We start from the raw sequence: 16713 nt of genomic DNA on the forward strand, positions 1-16713 counted from the left end.
CTGTACGCTTTTTCTCCCCGTTCGCCGGGGCGCGCTCCTTCGTGCGGCGCAATAAGAGATGGGCCAGCGGGATAGGCGGACATTTATTATGCCGGAGGAGTCTCCCGGGAGCCGGTCGACCTCTCGATACAAAGGCGCCTCGCGAAACAGAAGGTCCGTGCTCGAAGAAACCGGGTGAAAGGCTTCGAGACGACGTGGCGCGGTTAATGGCGTCGTTTTCCGCTCTGTTCGTCGCGGAACGGAACTCGAGGACTGCCCCGTAGATACAGCCGTGTCCCGGTGGCGATACAGTCTCGGAGTTTAGCACGCGAAGGGGAGGTATGCGTCGTTTTCCGAACAATGAAGTTGACGTCTTCGCGAGATAGGGATTATTAGCGGGATTATTACGAGTAAATCCACGGAAGCGGACCGAGCGATCGAAGGAGATCTAGTCTCGCCACAGTTTCTGGCTTATATCCGCTAAAGGCATACGAGTATCGAAATTAGAGCCCCCATTTATGCGTGTACACCGGTTTCACGTATAACACGTAAAGTCGCGTAGAAATCCGTGTAGTAAATATCCGTGTCCATATAAACAAATTTCCTACGCGTAAACCAAAGCAAGTTTTTCGTTTCTTATAGTAGACGTGTGGAAAGTGACGATAGCATACCAAACGAGGGTAATTTCCCCGGTTATCGAGTTTTACGAATGAATAGAGAGAGAGAGAGAGCATTCAACCTGAAACCTTCTCGACTGTGACTAATTACAAGAATTAACGTCGCTCAGCGAAAGTCTAGGAGAACGAAAACCGTAGGAAAGTAAAGGAAAGGAAACGATGATACGTTTAATCTGTTAGCAAAGGGGGTAAGTTGAGTTCAGCGGAGAAGACAAGATTACGGGAAAGAGATGGAGAACCGAGGGGTTGGAAAAATAAAAGGTTCCACCTATCGTTTCGGCGACGGCCGGAAAATCGATGACATTCAAGGATTTACGCCTTGGAGAAATAAAATAATTGCGGTGTTCGCGGCAAATGCGTTAAGAGAGATAAGAAACGAAGAGGTAATCATCCAGCGATGAGAAAAAAAGAAATTTCTGGGAACCAAGGTAGTCTTTTATTTCGGGTGGAAAGTAACCCCGATGTCGTTTCTTGCGAGTTTCGAGGCTACTTACAAGGAAAGCTTTTTAGATGTCCAATTGTTTTGATTTTTGGATATGTTTTAAAGGACCGAAAAATAATATATACGTATTTTTTTTTATATCGGCCCGTTTTCATATTTATGGAGCGAAACGACCCTCCAAAGTTTCAGCAGTAATAGACTATTATTACAAACAAATTATTTTTTACAAAATGTAGGGCCAGATTTTATATGCAGATAGAAAACCACGAAACATGTTTTAAAAAAGTTTTCTTCTACATATGATAGTTTCGGATATAGCCTATTACAACTGAAACTTTAAGGAGTCGTTTCATCCCCTAACTATGAAATACGTATACCTTATTTTTCGGCCCTTTAAAACATATCCAAAAATCAAAGCAATCGGAGGCGGACACCTAAAAAGCTTTCCTTGTTAGAGAAATCGAAGACGAAAGAAACTACGGCTGGAGCGAAAAGGGAACCTAGGTTAGGGTTAGCCGCGAGTTCGCGTGAAATATTAACGGCAACGAAGTAGAAAAAAGATAAAAGTCGACGTTTGGGAAGACGGAGGAAGAAGTTGCGAGGACAAAAAGGAGTCGACGACGGTCGAAACGGAATGGCACGCGACGTAGCTCGGACCTGTACCGACTGAACGAGCTCTCGTTCGGCCTCGGCGTCTCGACGAGTTCCGCTTTAAAGATAACGAAGCGAGTTCTTCGCGGAATAAAGGTAGGTAACCGTCGCGCGGCACCTGTCGAGTGTTTGTCGAGACTGTCTCTACCAGGGAGACGAGAGCGACAGGTGGCTTCGTTCCGTCCTTTCCCTCTTTCCCCCTTTTCCCTCTTGCTTCACCTCTTCGGCACTGTATCCACCGTTTCTCGCGGTATTACCCTCATCCGTCTTTTTCTCCTGTCTTCCACCCTCATCCCCCATCGCCCGTTCTCTCGCCGACTCTGCTCGCGACTCGCTCGGGGGTGTGATTTAAAGTGTAAACTTAAATATTACAGTCGGTGCCGTTGCGCAAATAGATTCGGTATTAATGGAGCTTCGTCGGCGTCGCCCCGTAGCCAGAAGGGGGCGAGAATCTTGCGGCTTCAGCCCTTCCAGGGAAGTCAGGGTCAACTCGTTCGGGATCCCTTGGAGTTTTTCTTTCGAACGGAATCGGCCGTGGGCAAACTATTCGCGGGTGGTTTACACTTCGGAAGTGAGTTCGAGATTCGGTTCTCAAACCTAACCCGAGGACTCTTACCGATTGTTCCAACTTTCGGCTAATTTCCAATGTTTCGGGGATCGCGCTCGCGACGCACGGGGGGTTACACGCGATATGTGTTCTTAACCCCTTAGAAGCCTGATTTTCCAAATTAAATTTAAACAGATATCAATGTATTCGTTACTTGAATAATTTTGACAATACACGTACAGCCAAATATTGAAAACAAGCCAATGGCAAGTGTACGGTTCGATTTAAAAGTCCGGTATCGTGTTTGAGACTTGTTTGAGGGTTAAGTTACCTGGCGTGGTTTACCTGGCGTCCCGTCTTCTGCGAGCTTCAAGCACCGTTTCCTGTTCAGGATAGTGGCCGGGGAAGGGATACCGGTATAGAATAACATCGAACGTTAGAGAAAAATAAAGGAAGCTTTATTCTTTACATACCATAGCAGGCGATACGAGTCGACAGCGCGCCAAGGTCCCCGAGGACGTCGGCCTCGTGACATTGCTGCGCCGGTCGACGGATATAAACGAATATCGGGAGGAAGATCGGGGAGACGTGGGGTCAGGAAGTACGGCGAGTCGATAGTGGGTCTTTTCTGGGGTCGTATGATACACGCACTCGTTCCTCTGGTCGCTGTCTCTCGTGGTGGCCGCGGCGACACCGTTGCCAGTGTCGAGAGGTCACGCCAGAATCGCCGCCAATTTGTGGAGATTCATGATGGTAGTGGCGTCGCCTGGCTGCAGCCTCAAAGCTTCGCTGTACGCTGCCGCTGCCTGCTTGTATTTGCCGTTCAGGTGAAGAATGGCGCCCAAGTTCGTGTGACTTCGCGCCTCGTGGGGCCTCAGACTGGCGGCGTGTCTGTACCAGACCTCCGCGTCTTCGAGACGGGCCGCCTGACGCAGCGCCGACGCTGCCGCCATCGATAGCTCGTAATCGGATCTGGAAAGTTCGGCAGCTCGGAGCTGCTCCTCCGCAGCCTCCGATAGCCGCCCCTGCGACGTCAGGAACAGCCCTGAAAGCGAAACAGGAACGACTCGAGTTTAGGTTCCACGAGTCCGTGGCGAACACGGACTAAATTCTTAACTAGATACGAATTTCGGATATGGACGTTCGCCATAAATTTCAGCGTGATATATTACGCGACCTTCCGCGGGTCACTGCCTAATGACGCGTGCCGCTAAGAGAGATAAACCGCGCCACTTTTTGCGCTCCGAAAACTACTCCTCTACCGTGACTGTTTTTTTTTCCCGACAAGTAGATTAATCCTGGCCACAAAGAATCGGGTGACCGATATCCTGGCGGGCCACGTTGCTGAAAGGACTCGACAGATTTTCAACGAGGATAAAAACCAGCGAGAAAGGAACTCGATAGCAAAACGAACGCTCGAAAGGGATGGCCCGTGATCGTATGGAAAGGAAAGAGTGAAAAGAAAGCGAAGCGGAGAGTGGAGGGATTTTTAATCCATTTTCTTTCGGTATGGAAATATTGCGCGTGTATTTGCAGAGATCGAGACTAGATCGACGGTATTCTTCTCTCCCTTATTAATACGACTCTCGAAAAATCTCGACGATCCTCCCTATTGTTTCTCGAACCGCGACGCTTCATCCCCCTCGTTCCGCAAAGCTTTTCGTTCCTCGTTTCGACGGTGGGGCAATTGCTAATGCCCTCGCGATGTACTAAGTTCCCAGTGAATCAATTATACCGCTGTTGCAATGGACCAAAGGATGAATCGTTTGGCGGCCACCCCAATTTGCTCGGCAACAGCGAGGAGCACGCTTAAGAGGTAGTATTTCATTGCTTTAATAATGAACGAGACATCCCCGGCGTCCCGAGGGTAGCTATAGGTAGGGAATGGAGAGAGAAAAAGAGAGAAAGGGACGTCTATCTGAATTTGATTTTCATGCTCATCGTTCGATGAATCGAACAATTCTTTCTTCGCGATTCCCGTTGGCCGCGTCTAGGTTGGATTCGTAATTAGAGAAGCTGGCGGTTAGACCTACCGTAATGATGGTGGACGCTCGAGTCATCCGGCGCCAGCCTGCGGGCTCTCAGGAACCATCTCTCGGCCTCCAGCACGCGGCTCGACTGCGGAAGAAACCACAAACGAGGCTTGAATAATCGGATATTCGATCGTTGGAGATGTAGCGCGATGATTATCGAATCCAACGCGGACGGAGATTTCAAGGATGTATTCGAACGGTACGCTTCATTACTAAATAATTTATCGAAGAGACCCTGTGGCCTGCTTGTGTAAAATTTAAGAATACAGATTTCAAGATTTACACTCGTACAAAATGAGAGATGTCAAAATGTCGATCATTATTCGCGACTACTCGCTATCGATATATTATCGTGACTTTTTGGCGAATTATATATTTGGTCGAACGCGTTGGAGCTGTATGCGAGATCGAAATTGAAGCTTAGACATCGTATCGATTGATACCCGTGGGTACACGAGGAACTCGATATCTCTACTGGCAACGACCGACCATGCGGTACCGTAATGGTTTGTCGGCTGACTCTGGTTTCACAAGTGCTATGGCAGGACCGTTCCTGTAACTAATCAATCCCGTACGCGATATAAGCTAACGCGACCAATTATGGACGTTCTTCATATAAAAATCTCTTACGTACCAAAAATAAACTTCTCGATCTAAATTACAAGAACTCGATTGTCGCGTAAATAATATTTTTAGGCTTTCATAACACCGAGCACTTTGCTTATCGATCCACGATTTTCCAATCAAAGGAAGCAAAAAAAGAGCAGAGGCGAAAAATGAAAATTGAAATGAAATTTCAATACTGTTCGTCGCCATTCGCTAAAAGTACAAACGAATGAAAATTCATTTGCGACGGAACACCGATGACATTTATTGATCAAACGTTCAATTACGCTGGGCATCGTTTACCGGTATTGACTTTTCATTGACCCTTTCGTCCCGCGCGTGATGCGCATCGTAATTTAGGCGCTCATCCGGCGCGCAAGGACTTCCTGTTGTTCAATGTAAAAAGCGCCACTCTTGCGAAACATAGTCGATCAAATTAAGAGCGATATTTCGAACGGTGTTTCGCGAGAGTAGTATTTCCGATTCTGTGCAACTTACTTGAAAAGCAGCAACAGTACTATGTGAACATTTTCGCTGAATTTTGCCGACTGCAACGTACGATTTTAATTTATTTTCGTTTTAGTAAAATCATGGAAAATTTCGAGATTCGTGTACTCTTACGTCATTACTGGAAACAAGAGTTTAAAGATACTGAAGGAGCAAAGAAAATATTATATTCAGTATCTTTAATGAATTAAACGATCAATCAATTAATGTATCTAATAAATAAATACGAAAGAGCTTTTCAAAAGCTACAAAATGATATATATACATATAAAACTTGCATATAAAGCAATTTTAATGACTTCAAAAAATAGCACAAACTGAAACAACGTAAAAACGCATATGTCGTTCGTTTATTATTTACTTTATCGCTGTACGTCGTGTTATTCGGTTTATTCGTTGTCTATCATTCGAATGTAACGTCGCGCATTTCTAGCGCTAATTGGACGAAAAATATTGGCATTCGCGAAAGGTAAAGGTGGACGCCTGCGCCGGCACGTTTGGCGAAACGGGACACGTACGGGGCAACACATCGCGCGTCCCGAATCACTCTCGGCTCGGTGAGCGTAATCGTCGGTCGCGTTAGATATGTTTTCGGGAGAAATACCGGTTTCCGGTTGTCGATTGGCCGGTCGGGAACACGGCATCGGCACGGTCAGCGGATCGAGCAGAATCAGCTTAACTCCGCGCTGTTTCCCGTCGTCGGCGTCGATTCCCTCGCAGCGATTCAGGTCATCCGATTCCCGGCCTATCGACTTCGATTCGCGTCGCGCCGAAATAGTACTAACTACTTACGTGCCGAGTCGAAGGTTTGCTAAGTGATGTGGGTCGGTACGTGGCCGGACTCGCGGAGAGCCCGGAATCCGAGTTATCGGTCGATGTTATCGCGTCTCGTATAGACTCGGACGTTCGATTACTCTCGATTCATAAAGACGCGATATCTCCTGCAAGAGGGAACGCACACGTCGAGACAAAACGATCTCTCTTGGCTAGCAAAATTTCGTTCAAGATTTCTCGTTAGATCACCGAAGAAGTTCCCCGATATTCCGAATTCTTCGAAGACGAGAGGAATAAAACGTTGATTCGAGGGAATGGGGCGGTTCGCGAAATAGCGTAAAACACTCTTCCGGACGAGTTCCCGTGTTCTTTGGCACGTGAACTCGAGAGATTCCCCTGCGGCGTTCCATTTTTCCCTCCCCCTTAGGCTCCTCCTCTTGCGGTATCGCAGCCACGAAATTTCGTCGAACGATATCGGTCGGGTCGCGGTAAACTTGGAAACTGGATCCTCGCCCTGATGAAAGAGAACCGATCTAAAGCCGGCAACTACTTACGTTTCGGGCCAAAAGTTTCCCATAAGTGATGTGGGCCGGCACGTGGTCAGGCTGGCTGGCCAAACTCGCCTGGAACCACCTTTCCGCTTCCGCGTACTGTTGCAGCCTCGACAGAGTTTCCCCCAGCAGATTGTAAACGCTCTGTAAAACAGGGTCGATCGTCATATTTCTCGCGGTTCGTCGTCCCTTCAATTCGATCCTTTCTTCGTCCGCTTCGTTTTCGCACCGATTCGAACGAAACATTTCTCAACATTGCGTATTCGTTCAAGTTAGACGGCGATCGATGGAAAAATATCCGTGTCTCCTTCGGAGGAGCGACGTCGGGTCTACAATTAATATCCGGCCGCGTACGATAAATCCGCAAGAAGGAAGTAATTGGCTCGGAAGAGGCGGGGATCAGTTTCGGAAGTTTTCTGATTTTCAGGACCGACGGCTGCTGCTAATGGCCGCCGAAACTCGGCTGCTCCTTACGAACTCACACCCACGCCACCACGTGGACGTGGCCATACGAGGCCAGACACATACGAACGTCGAGGGTGGTTAGGAGCACACGGGGGTAACCTATAGACGCGAATAAGATGGAAACGCAAACGTCTCTGAGCGTTAACGCAGAGACGCGCAACCTCTTTCGCCGAGAAACAAAACTGGAACATGCGTCGCCTTGGGCCGTCCGCACACGAACCTGCTCAAAAGAGACGTAATTGGTTGGTGACTGAAATCGCAAATTATTTACTTACTGGTTCGAGAAAGTAATACTTCCGAACATGAAAAGTTGAGAAAAAGTAATCGTGAGAAATTTGCCAATATTTTAATATCTATTGATTGGACTTATCTCAACCTCGTCATTTCCTACATTATTAACTTTGTTTCGGGAGTGGAGTAAACTGAAAGGATGGGACTTTGCGCACCACTGGCGTTACGAAACGACTAACACCGAAAAGCTTCTCTCTAAGGAGCGCGCGAGGTTTGGTCTCGCGTCTCCGAGTTGTAGGCTAAAACTTTTATGATTTTGTTCGTGCCGGGTGTGCAGTCCGGAAGAGGCGAACTACTGGAAAGAACGAACGAGACGTCGAACCACGGGAGGGGAATAAGTTGGAAAGGGAAAGCTGTTGGAATCTTTCGCGGGTGGAGAAGACAAATGGCGGGGAAGCGTCGGGAACGAACGAGCTCGAATATCCAACCGACTAGTCGGACCCGATTGCCCTGTGATTCCGACTGATCTCGCGCCGTTTTCGGGGAGATACTTTCGGTACCCGATCGGGATGGAGTAATCTGTATCAGCTTGCGAGTAAATTGGAAGATCCATAAGAATTGGAGCGGTCGGCACGGGGCTACGCGCGTCTCGATGATTTATCCTTCGACGAGCCCACCGACATAGAAGTGAATATCAAGACCGATGAAATTGCGTTTGAGACTTTGATTCCGAATGATTCCGAATGATTATCTGAATATACGTGTCACAGGAGCAAGAATTATCAACTCCAGCTACGGTCGATCGCGCTGGCGTCAACTGTCTCAAGGCGAGAGCAATAACTGGCAGTGTCGCAGCCGCGTAAAAGGATCCACCGACCGATTGTCGAACTCTGGTAAGCGGGATTCTATCGATACTTACATTCTATTAAAATGACGCATCTAAACGATTTCATTCTTGGTCCAGAATTTCGAAGGTCTCCTAGAATGTAACACAGTCTTAGAGACCTCTATCACGAGTACACGCATGAGCTGGTAGCAGTTGCACTCGAAAGGTGAAAGCAATTTCGCGACTCGACGAAAGTAGCCGCGTCGACAAAGAATACGGCATCGCGTAAAGTGGTGCGCCTACTCGCATTGTTTCGTGTCATTATTCTCTTGAACCAGTTTCCATGGATATTATGTTCCTTTCGTCGTGTCCCTTTCCGTCCATATGTTTTAACGTGTTTTAACGACGGCCGAACCGCTTTTGAACCTCGTATCAATGGCGTATTAATTTTGTCGGGCTTCGTAACGCGACAACCTTTGATAAATTTAAAGACGCTTGTCCGAAACCGCTAAAACTCGGCATTGCGCGCTAATGCGCTCCAGAAAAGTAAATACGGGACGAAAGAATGCGCTTCGGGAAAGTTTAAGCTTCCCCTTGGTCTCTCCCGCGTGCGCGAGAGGTCTCGAAACTCCATTGTTCGGAGTCATTATTCACTTGGACTACTTTTCAAGAGTATTACCAGCCGCCGTCGCTTTCAGCCGCCGGAATACCGAGCGCTCCGAGTCCACGAGATGCATGACTTTTACATGTTTGCCGTCATCCGGCGCCCTCGATCGCCATTGTTCCCGCGAAATCGCCTCGAAGAGCATCCGACTACAGATCTATCCCTGATTCGATCGGGTAAGGGAAGAATTTTGTTCGATAACACACCATGCTCAAAGCTGCACGCTAATTCTTCATTTTTCTGGACCGACGGTACCCGCGTTCGGTAAAACGTCTCGTCGAAAATTCGTGGCGTCGTTCGACGTCCATTGTTCGTCGAGTAGGTCGTTCCTCCGTGAAAAATTAGGCTGGTAACGTGCTTACAGAAAAATACGACGACTCCGTGCTGGCCTAACAAGGAATTCAGAACCCAGTCGGATCTGGCGCGGCTGTCAAGCTGCAGTTTATCTCGGGCCACCGGACGAGCCCGGTTTTTCCTTCTTTTCGATCTTTTTTCTTTTTCGTTATCTAACTTCGCGATATCGAACGAAAAGGAACGTCGCGACGCCACTTCGTTCGGATGAATAGTTAATCAAGCTCGGAATCTCATTTAGCAGCAAGCGCGCGAGCGGGTCGTCGAGAAATTAACAAAACATTTTACTTTAAATTCTCGAATCCGTCTAATCAACGTTGCGTCGAGTTTCCTTATAATTACAGTCAACGAATAATTAATCGTGCGAGCAAAAATAGTGCTTATTGTGTAGCACGTAGCTTTCATCGCCAGACTTTACTTTCGGCGTAGATTTTGGTACACCGAATGGAAGGAATTTAGCTACGGATTTTCTTCGCGTCTTTTTTACTCTTACTTGCTCGAAGTAACGTAACAGCGATCGTTGCTCGGGAAGATGCTGTAAGTTTTCAACTTCGAGAAGAGAAAAGATACTCGGTAACTTGAAAAGTTCAGAGAATAGATTACGTTGCGGCAGAAATTCACGATCGATTAACCGTCAAACCTTTTCGCGACGTATCGCCGCACTTAGGATAAACAAATATCGTCGCCGGTAATCTCTTTCGAGTCGATTGCCCGTTTTTACGCGCGCAGAGTGGAAAATCAAGACCGTGGAGAAACGAAATAATTTAGAAAAAACTCGTTTCCCCATCGCATTGGAAACATGATTATTTTTAGATTAGGTATTCAAAATTTATTTCCAGACGAGTACTTCGGTCGTCTCTGGCACGAGAATGGCCCAGTTTCTCGGGATGGAGTCGGTCGTTTCCGGTTTCGCGGAAATATTCGCGAAGCGATCCGTGAATTATTGGGTCTTATCTTATCGATCGAGTCGATGCTCGGTCAGCAGAAGTTTGGTTCGCGGAGCCGGTGATTCGGTTAATTGGAGGATAATTACGTTGAAAGGTTCCGTGGGCGGCGCGTCCTGTATCCTGGCAATTGTCGTCGAAATGCAGAGGGGTGCGAACAGCTTTGGCGGCGGACGTCACGTCGTCATTGTCGTCATTGTCGTCGGCGCCCTGTGCATACCGAGTCGCGAAAACAGAGGACAAACAATTAGGGCGGTAAGTCGAGCGGGCGAATTAGATGACTGACTGTGCTCGAAGGTTGAAAGGAGAGTTGGGCATGCGCGATAAGCAACGAGGGCTAATCGCTCGGATAATTAGATTAAATTGCTGGTTCTCGTTTCCTGTTTTCGAAATCTGGCTTTCCGGTATCACCTTTGATTTCTATTTTTACTCTACATACATATATCTATCATTTACGACGGCATGTTTTTCAAAATTCGCCGACATACTGTATAATTCGAGCAATTTTCGAGCTTTCGCTTGAATATTTTACCGAGATACCCATGCATAGGTACTCTTTCGGAAAATGTAAAATACAATCGATTTTTTTCCATCCCGAAATACGAGATACGACGTCGGCGTTGTTCCGCGAAAATACAACGGCCCATGGCGTCGCGTTTTATAACGGAAACGGTGGCTCGCATATATATTCAGGTCGGGGCATCGACGGATTAAGATATATTCCCGACACGTATGCAGGTAACGACGCATGCACGCGGTCGGTCGAGTGGCAAATGAAATAATTCTTTTTCCCCAGAATTTTTTGCCCCTCTTTTTTTTTTGCGCGACTTTTTATTTCGTCGGGCACAGATTTAATCGGCGCCCGAACGCGCTCGTCGCTTAATGCTTCGACGCAACGGTGACGCGTCGCTCGGTTCTTCTCGCTTCGAGCTTTAATCCGACGCAAGAGCACTCTTCTTCGTCGCGAGTTCCGGTTCGCCGCGGCCATTTGGCAAAACTCGACGGAAACTGCGGTCCGGTTAATTGCACAATTATTACAGCCCCGTTCTCCTCGCCAGCCCGAGAACACCGGCACGTCCGGTTAACGACACTTCTCGGTAATGAATCGGCTCGACCAGGAAACTTCGCGATCGTTGAGCAGGATTATAGAGACACGGCCGGAGGAAGCCATTGAAAAATACGGCGCGATCGACGATTGCCACGGCGTGCGAGTATTACGAACCGTCGCTTTTTCGAGTCTGTGTCTATCGATTCGGGATTTAGTTCGGCGTACCGGGTTCGATATTAATAACTGACGTCGACAATTTTTATATAAACACCCTGTGTACGATACGTGGGATTCGGCTGGTATTTCGAGGTGTTTCGCGGCACGTAAAAACTCGACGAAGCGCCAGCGATGGCTTGCGGGCGTGTATGGTAATTCTCGAATTAATTCCGCAGCGGAGTTGCATTAAATTCGCGTTAGCCGTGAGCGCGCACGCGGTCGCGCACGCCCGACTAGAATAAACAATATCCGCGGGAAAGGGAAAATTGATCAAACTCCGGCAACTGGACGAAACTTTCGAAAATTATTTCGAATTCGCCACTGGCCTGGCCCGTATTAAATTTACATTAGATAAATACGCTGCGGTCCGACGGTTTGGCGCGCAAACAGCGCTCGAAAATTGTTCGACTGATTCAACTTCGGGAGAATGATTCGAAATTTACGGTTCCCGGCGGCGTTGAATCGATTCGACTCGTGCAATGGCGGACAAGATGCCTCCCATTTTTGCGTAACTCTTCTTTTCTTCGAATATTATTGGCAGAGAAGTGAAAATGTTGAATCCACGCATGGTAATTTTCGAAGATGCTCAAACCATATGTGTAAGTCGCGTTACGCACACGCGTCGCTAAGGTTTGCCGCTAAACAATCGCGACGATCGATCGTGGCTCTGTAACTGGATTAAATTTGTTAATCAACTGTCTAACTAAGCGAAACGGATAAGCACCGAGTACATCGCGAGCGGTAATCGAGTTACGTAGCGTTGCTGTCTCGGTAACCACTCACGGACAAAGTTTATTTCAAAATTGCTTTGCTTTATTTAACGTATATCGTTTATGTAGTAAAGGGCACACGTTGAGTTAGTATTTCTCTGCTCGCAACATATCGCTTCGTCGGCGATACGTGGGTAAAACGCATCCGCGAAGAAAGGAAACAAAGGATTCAGGGAAATAAACTCGATAACTAATAACGCAAAGTGCAAGTATTTACGGGCCGCGAGAAGTAGTGGGGAAAAAAGCAAAGATAACGGACCTGGGTCAATAGAATGTTAATTGCATCTAGTTTTGCGTAATAATGCTAGCGGATGGAAAGATAAACAACGAGTCGGGCAGCAGTTAAAACTACCATCCCGAGGAAGAGAACTTTTTCCTGGCATCTTTGTTAAACTAACGCTCCGTATTCGTTAAATCGTCGAATTATTTTTAAACGTTTACTCGTGTATTCGATATTAGTTGCTCGCACCCAGATTACATGTTTGCTAAATTGCAAATTCTCGTTGGTTTTTCGAGTTAAATTGGATTACGAAAGAGCCTCGTAGGTAAAAATAAAATAAATATTCTGAAATTTTGTAGACCCCGAGGTCAACCACGGGAAAGCTGCGTTTTCGCGTTGTGTTAAAAATTATGCCGGGCTACCAATTTCGCGGCGAATAAATAAAATAGCACCGCGGCTGTTTTCGAAAAACGCTCGACGTCTCGTTTGCATCGAATCGCAGCCACCACGACGCGAGACCCGTTGGAAAATTTCAGAAGGGAATCTAGATTAGTCGTTGAATGCATAAGTTCACGGGTTATCTGCGGCGGGCAGACAATTTTTTCCGACCCGTTTATCCGCCGTTATCCGATTCGGTCCGACGTTTTAATCAGGCTCGAAAATTAACGCAACCAAAGTAATTATCAGCTCTGCTCGTAAATCATCCACGGTTGGAACGCGCACGAGGAATTGTAACCTGGCGCGGTTTTCCAGCTGGTTCGCCGAGAGCGGAGGATCTCGTGGAAGACGAAGGAATTGCCAGACGTTAATCGATCGACGCTTTACACGGTGGTATCGAAATCGTTGGCGCGTAAATTTCTCAATCTTGTCCGAAAGGACGAGACTTACGCTCGAACGCCTTCTGTCGACGCTGGCATAGCGGTTCGCGAAATGTGTTACGCGTCTATCTTTATGAAACTCTGTGGATTCACTTTTTGAAATGGAATACTTGCAAACGAAGGAAAATCGCAGAATAGGCTAGGAGTCCGATTCGATATCAGCGTACAGGGTTAACTCAACGTGTTCGCGAGAAAGAGATTCGCGGGCGTTCGTTCGCCAAAGTGTACGTACTCGAGCGATAGAAACTTCCATTTCGTCTGGAAGTCGTCAACTCGACGGGTATGAGATTCCAAGAGTGGAACGCGTCCCCGGACGAGAATCACGGACCCCCGATAACCGTCTTCTTCTTCAGTCTGCTCGAGAGGGACGAAGAGAGCATCCTTAGCGTATTATTCCGAAGTTTCGTCCGATTTTCCACGCTAGCGGCCGCCGGCCAGCCTCTGCGCCCTCCGTCGAAACGAAGCGAGGCGAGGTGACCCGGGGGTCATCGCGATAAAACATCGGAAACTGGCGAAACTCTGGTGTAATCTTGCCGGTGATGTTTTACCCTCGCGCGCACACACATTGTCTCCAGACGTTTGTGCGCGTGACCTCTCCGTTTCTGTGCAAACGACGCGTGGTCCTCTCCTTCTGTGGCCCGCGAAACGTTCCCTGGTAACTGTGCGTACACGTGTCTAGGGCGTTCCAAAAGTAACCACCCGATTGCAACATTTCGTCGCTTATTACGTGCCCAAATGTTTACGAGTTCGCAATTGGCTCGCGAGATCTGCCATGACGTGGATGGAACACGTGCTTCGATTATAATGTATTTTAGTCACGGTTATAATTTTGTAGCTTTCATTAATAACCGTCCTGAAAAGTTAAACACTCGCCAGTCAGACTTTCCTTGCGGCGATGTATTCGCTGGATTTTATTCCGCCGTCTGACCAAGACCGGCCGTATCTACTTGGGGCCTATATGCAGCGCGTACAGGTCGCAGTAGATACGGCCGGTCTAGGTCAGACGGCGGAATAGATAAATTCAGCGGATAATAGGCGTCGCGTATATACGGTTATCGTATGTATATTCCAGTATCTCTATCACTTTTCAATTTGTTCTTTATTATCGGTTCGCGGTGACTACTTGTGAAACGGTCTGTACTCTCTACGTATGTACGTGTGTGCGCGCACGCGAACGGGGTCGTAAAGCCTCGAGTGATATCGCGGCAGCGATTAGACCCTCGTTTCGGGAACTAAATTCCTCGGAGTCCGGGGTAACCTCTGTCCCTTCACCCGCGCCGTCATCCCTTGTGCGTCCATTTTCGCCAGGCTCGGACCCCGACAATTCTCCTGGACCCAGTGCGTTCCGCCTCGACATATCGTTCAATGGTTTCTCTGCTCGTTCGACCGCTTCTGGCTTGACGAGAAATCAATAACGAATCCCAGTTTTTTTTCGAGAGGCTCTTGCTTGGATTCCGAGGGAGTGACCATGAGGATCCAAATGGGAAAAATGCATGGTTCGGTAGATGTCCCGGTAGAGTATAATTTTGTTGGAATTCGTTGCGGTCGGGAATCCTTCTCGCGGCGTTCTCTTTTTAATTTCTTCTTCCATTTGATTACCAATCGGTCGCGAACTTTTGCGTTTTCATTTTCAAACGCGAGTACGAGCGGTACGGTCGGAAACGGAGTGGTTTCTCGAAGAAATATGAATCGGAAATATGGAATAAAATTTGTTCGTGAAAAGCTTCGTTACTAAATACGCGTACGTTTTAGCAACACTTGGTTAATTTACATTGGCGAGCATTTATTATATAATTGTAATACTCGTGTAAATACTCGGTAGAAACCTGAAGACCGCGATACGCAACCGATGATTTTGTTTCCCGTCTCGAGGGATCCTATTCGATTCGAGCGGAACACCTGACCACGTCGCATACCTAAGTATCGCGATACTTTGAACATCGTTCCCGTGAAATTAAATTCCCTCCCATGGCTCCCGGGGATGATTTTTATCTTCCTCTCGTCGTTTCAATTGCGCGAAAAGGAAATTGAATCGCCCAGAATTGTTTTCAGCTCGAAGAGGGAAAGAGAGCGGGAACGAGAACGAAATTATAGTTTTATGGGGCACGGAAAATATCCTACGCGAACGGGACGATTATTTTTGCGTCGTTCCAACGGCCGAACTAATCCACGTTGACACGGCTCCGCTCGACAACACCCCTGCCTTGCTACCTTTGTGCTTCTATTTTTTTTTTTTTTTTGTGCCGGCTGCCACGGACTTTCGACAGCACATGGCGCAAACTTTGGGGATTTTTCGTCGCCGATAGGTAAGAATCGAGTTTCACGGAGGCGAGCGGTGGCCAGGTTGTAAGTTTTTCGCCGCCTGGGACCGGCTGCTGGTCGAATTAGAGTCGCGGTAGATACGGCCGGTCTTAATCAGACGGCGGAATCGATAAATCCAGCGGACACATCGCCGTAAAGAAAGTCTGACTGGCGAGAGTTTAACTTTTCAGGGACGTTTGTTTTACGCGTTTCGAAACTGTTTCAGCCATACGTTCTGCAGTGTCGCACAACCGCTCAAGCTCGATATTTATATTTGTCTCGACTGGTATATGCGTAATGTCCGATGGTCGCGTAGCCTTTCGTCAAACCGTTACGAATAGATATAGGAGCCGGGCTTCGAACACGCGCAGCTATCGATGTCGCGTGTGATTGGCGAAGTTCGTCCGTCATCTGACATTGCAGAGAACGTGGCTGTCGCGAGTTGTATTCTATTTCATTTTTGTGTCTCAGAGAGTATATATCGCGATAATCTGTTGTCACGTCTGATCTTTCGTTAATCCCCATCGGTCCGAATCCTACATAGAGCAGTCTCGGGAAAAATTGCACGATACAGCCTTCTTTTCGTAATAAGCACCTTAATCCGTACGCGACTCTGATTCTCGTAGGATTTCGTTATTTAAAAAGCATCCGCTGCTTCTCGCGTTTCTCGAGATACTCGCGAACGATTCGCGAATGGTCCGAAAGCCGACGTGGCACGGGGTCGGGCAGGAAACGGCGACGGGAGGGGAGTAATCAGAACGAGACTAAGAGACGGTTGGCATTAACGAAGCTTCGACGCAGCCTTTGAATTGCGCTCGCTTTGAAAAGGCTCCTTTCCTCGTTTGCGACGACACGGGAAAGGACAAACGGCCTGGTTTCAGCAAACCTCGAACGAACGATGACGACGACGACGACACTGCGCGACAAAGGCCGCGATGCAAAAGCAAAAGTGCTTAATTCGAGCGAGTACCGGCGTCCGTGTAACTCCGCCGTTACTCTTTTTCTCCCTCGCCGTGACGTTTTTTTTCCGCG

General features: G+C 47.7%; 1 protein-coding gene across 3 annotated transcripts in view; it reads right to left on the minus strand.

Moving 5' to 3' along the window:
* Nucleotides 1-2732: 2732 nt before the first annotated feature.
* Nucleotides 2733-16713, minus strand: part of LOC128889391 (protein O-mannosyl-transferase TMTC2) — a 157842-nt gene continuing 143861 nt past the window's right edge. For 2 of the 3 annotated variants that reach the window (XM_054146979.1, XM_054146981.1), the window contains exons 8-10: nucleotides 6771-6911; nucleotides 4330-4414; nucleotides 2733-3341 (exon numbers count right to left, since the gene is read on the minus strand). In XM_054146979.1, the coding sequence (XP_054002954.1) occupies nucleotides 3010-3341; nucleotides 4330-4414; nucleotides 6771-6911 (558 nt within the window). In that variant the 3' untranslated portion in view covers nucleotides 2733-3009. The remainder of the gene's footprint in view (nucleotides 3342-4329; nucleotides 4415-6770; nucleotides 6912-16713) is intronic. The other variant, XM_054146982.1, reaches the window with a different exon arrangement.

Source organism: Hylaeus anthracinus, unplaced genomic scaffold (genome assembly GCF_026225885.1).
Source record: "Hylaeus anthracinus isolate JK02 unplaced genomic scaffold, UHH_iyHylAnth1.0_haploid 11997, whole genome shotgun sequence".
NCBI classification, from domain to species: Eukaryota; Metazoa; Arthropoda; class Insecta; order Hymenoptera; family Colletidae; genus Hylaeus; species Hylaeus anthracinus.